Source organism: Aplysia californica, unplaced genomic scaffold (assembly GCF_000002075.1).
Source record: "Aplysia californica isolate F4 #8 unplaced genomic scaffold, AplCal3.0 scaffold00055, whole genome shotgun sequence".
Taxonomy (NCBI): domain Eukaryota; kingdom Metazoa; phylum Mollusca; class Gastropoda; order Aplysiida; family Aplysiidae; genus Aplysia; species Aplysia californica.
Window position 1 is genome coordinate 1,862,502 of NW_004797325.1, and position 2,666 is coordinate 1,865,167.

At 39.0% G+C, this 2,666-nt stretch overlaps 1 protein-coding gene across 1 annotated transcript in view; it reads left to right on the forward strand.

The window, feature by feature from the left end:
- The window catches only part of LOC101852456 (netrin-1-like), a gene marked incomplete at its 5' end in the record, with an annotated part of 46,017 nt that overhangs the window by 2,905 nt on the left and 40,446 nt on the right, over positions 1–2,666 (forward strand). The window contains 1 exon segment of the mRNA NM_001317358.1: positions 1,866–1,928. Coding sequence (NP_001304287.1) covers positions 1,866–1,928 — 63 coding nt within the window.

The following is a 2,666-nucleotide window of genomic DNA, read 5'->3' on the forward strand; positions in this document are numbered from 1 at the left end:
ACACACACACAGACACACACACACGCACACACGCACACACACACACACGCACACGCACACGCACACGCACACATTCTGGTGAACTGCTTGTAAGTCGAAAGTGATTGCGATTTTTAAAAGGCACGTGACATGCCCACATTACAGCCCTGCCTTGACCAAAGACGTTTCCAACAGGGAAAGACAAGCTTATAGTACCATACCACGAAGCTTTTTGTTCTCCTAAAGAAGTACTCACTTTGACTACCGAAGTGACGCCATACTAAGACAATAAACAACGCAACTTTGAAAGCTGGTTCTATCCTGCTCCCGTGATTACACCAAACAAAAGGAAAGGAGATATAAGATTAACTACCATACTTGTCGGTTCGATATAGATCTAGTTCTTTCAAAATTACAAATCCTCGGGGGGGATGGAAAACGAAACCTAATTTCGAATAAATTATTAAACACTATTTTTTGTTTCTCACAAGTTCTGTAACAGCCCTCTTCGACTTCTCCACACACCCACCTCCACCCCTTTCCCGCACCATTTACCCCCCCCCACTTTCCCAATCTCTCACTCAATTTTAACATGCATGTCCGCTCATCCGCTTAAGTCATCTCTAAGCACCACAACGCGTTTCTGTCAAAATTTCATGGCCTTAAACGTCTCATTTTTATCTGCATGCTCTGTGGTGACTGTATTGTTTTACGATGTTGCCAGGGGTGAAGGGTTTTTGTTTGGTTTATCCTTGGAAAGTATGGTCATCGGATTTTTTTCTGGATCCGCAGTCTCATTTATCTGTTTATTTATGTATTTATTCATGTATTTGTTTATTTATTTGTTTGTTTATTTGTTTGTTTATTGATTTGTTTATTTATCCATTTGTTTATCTTTTACTTATCTGTGTTTTTAGCCGCATTATTTAATTTTATGCCAAAATGTGTACCTTTCTTGTTTGAATAGTGCTTTTAACTTCCAGATAATATTGTACACTTTACGAGACAACCCAAGTAAGCTTTACTAGAGTGTGGAGGCTTGACACCACGTCCTATATTATGATAAACGTTGAACATAAATTTTAACCGCTTAACATAATAATATAGAATATATTAACTGAGTCAACAATTTTTATTTTTTGCTTCTCATACGAAGAAACCCCTCTGCGAACCAGCATGATATACATAACACCCAAAAGTATCTGTATGTAGCTTACGTTCTGAGCGCAATATGATAATTCTCTGTACGTTTTGTTGAGATTTAGAAAGTACATTATTATGCTTAACGTCTTTACAAAAAGTCAGTTTAGTAAACTCACTCTTCTGGTTATTAATGTAATGGTTTATTCATAATTGCTGTTCAGGCTCGTTTCACTGTTACGTTGGTATTTTTGTTATTGTTGTTGTTGTTGTTTCTGTCGTTACAGATACCTAAATCATTTTTGTGCTTGTTGCTGTTGTTATTGTTGTTATTCTAGACGTCTAACATCATTATAGTCGTCTTTGTTAGTGTTGTTGTTGTTTTGTTTTTGTTTTTCGTTGTTGTTGCTCTTGTTGTCGTTTTGATGTGCAAAGTTAGTTTTGGAAGCTGGCATCTATGTTGTTCTCGTCATTGTTGCTGATGCTGCGATTGTTGAAATAGTCATTGTTGATGCTGTTAAAAGTCATTGTTGATGTTGTTATAATAGTCATTGTAATCGTCGTCGTCAACTCCCTTAACGTCGCACTGTCTTGATGGTTCCGTTTGCCCTCTAGTCGATCTGACGTCATGTTGTCGTCCTCTACGTCATTGATGTAGCGTCACGAGAGGGGTCGCTTTGTTGACCTCTGAACTCTCAGTTGACCGTCATGACATTTGACTGTGTGCGTGTGTTCTCTTTCCCTAGGAGTGCCCAAGCAAGCCACGAGCACGAATGGAAACCACCGCAGTAGGCCCAGGTCTGGATCAGGTGAGTAGTCTGCCCTTAGCAATGGTTCACGTTTTCACTTGTAAGAAAGGGTTGATGGGGATGTTGGGGAAAGAATTATTGGGAAGGTGTGTGGGTGTGGTCTTAATTATGGCATTTGGAGTGTAGAATGTTAATTATATACCGAGGGTCGCCAAGTAAACTATGGTAAATCACTTTTTTTCAAATTTTACATCAGAGACAAAAAAACAACAACGGATTTTCTTGAAGCGTTTTTGGTGGATAAACTTCATTTTCATAAGGGAGCCTACAAATGCCATGACAGACATTAGCGATTCTTCCGAATGATGCTATCTCATAGCACCAAGAAGTCTGGGAGCTTGCTGTGTTTTCTCCACTCTACTCTATTATTGTCTTCCTGTAATTTGTTTCCCGCTGTAGCTTTTATTTGTCTGCCCTTCTGACTTTCCCCCAGCACTAAATGAATGTAGTTTTGTCGATGTGCTTTTCTTTGGTTTAGTTCTAGGAAAATGTATATTTCAATAGCAGTACCAATAGGTCACGTAACTGCTGTGAGCTACTCTTTACTCAAACAAATTATGAGCAAAGCTATTTGTGTTCTCGCATCTTCTTGTCCTTATAGTATTGGTAACTCCTGCATGTCTTAATTTCTAGTGTGTGTGTTTGAGTGTGTGTTTGTGTGTATTTGTGTGTGTGTGTGTGTGTATGTTTGTGTGTGTGATTGTATGCGTGTGAGTGTGTGTGTGTGTGTGTGTGTGT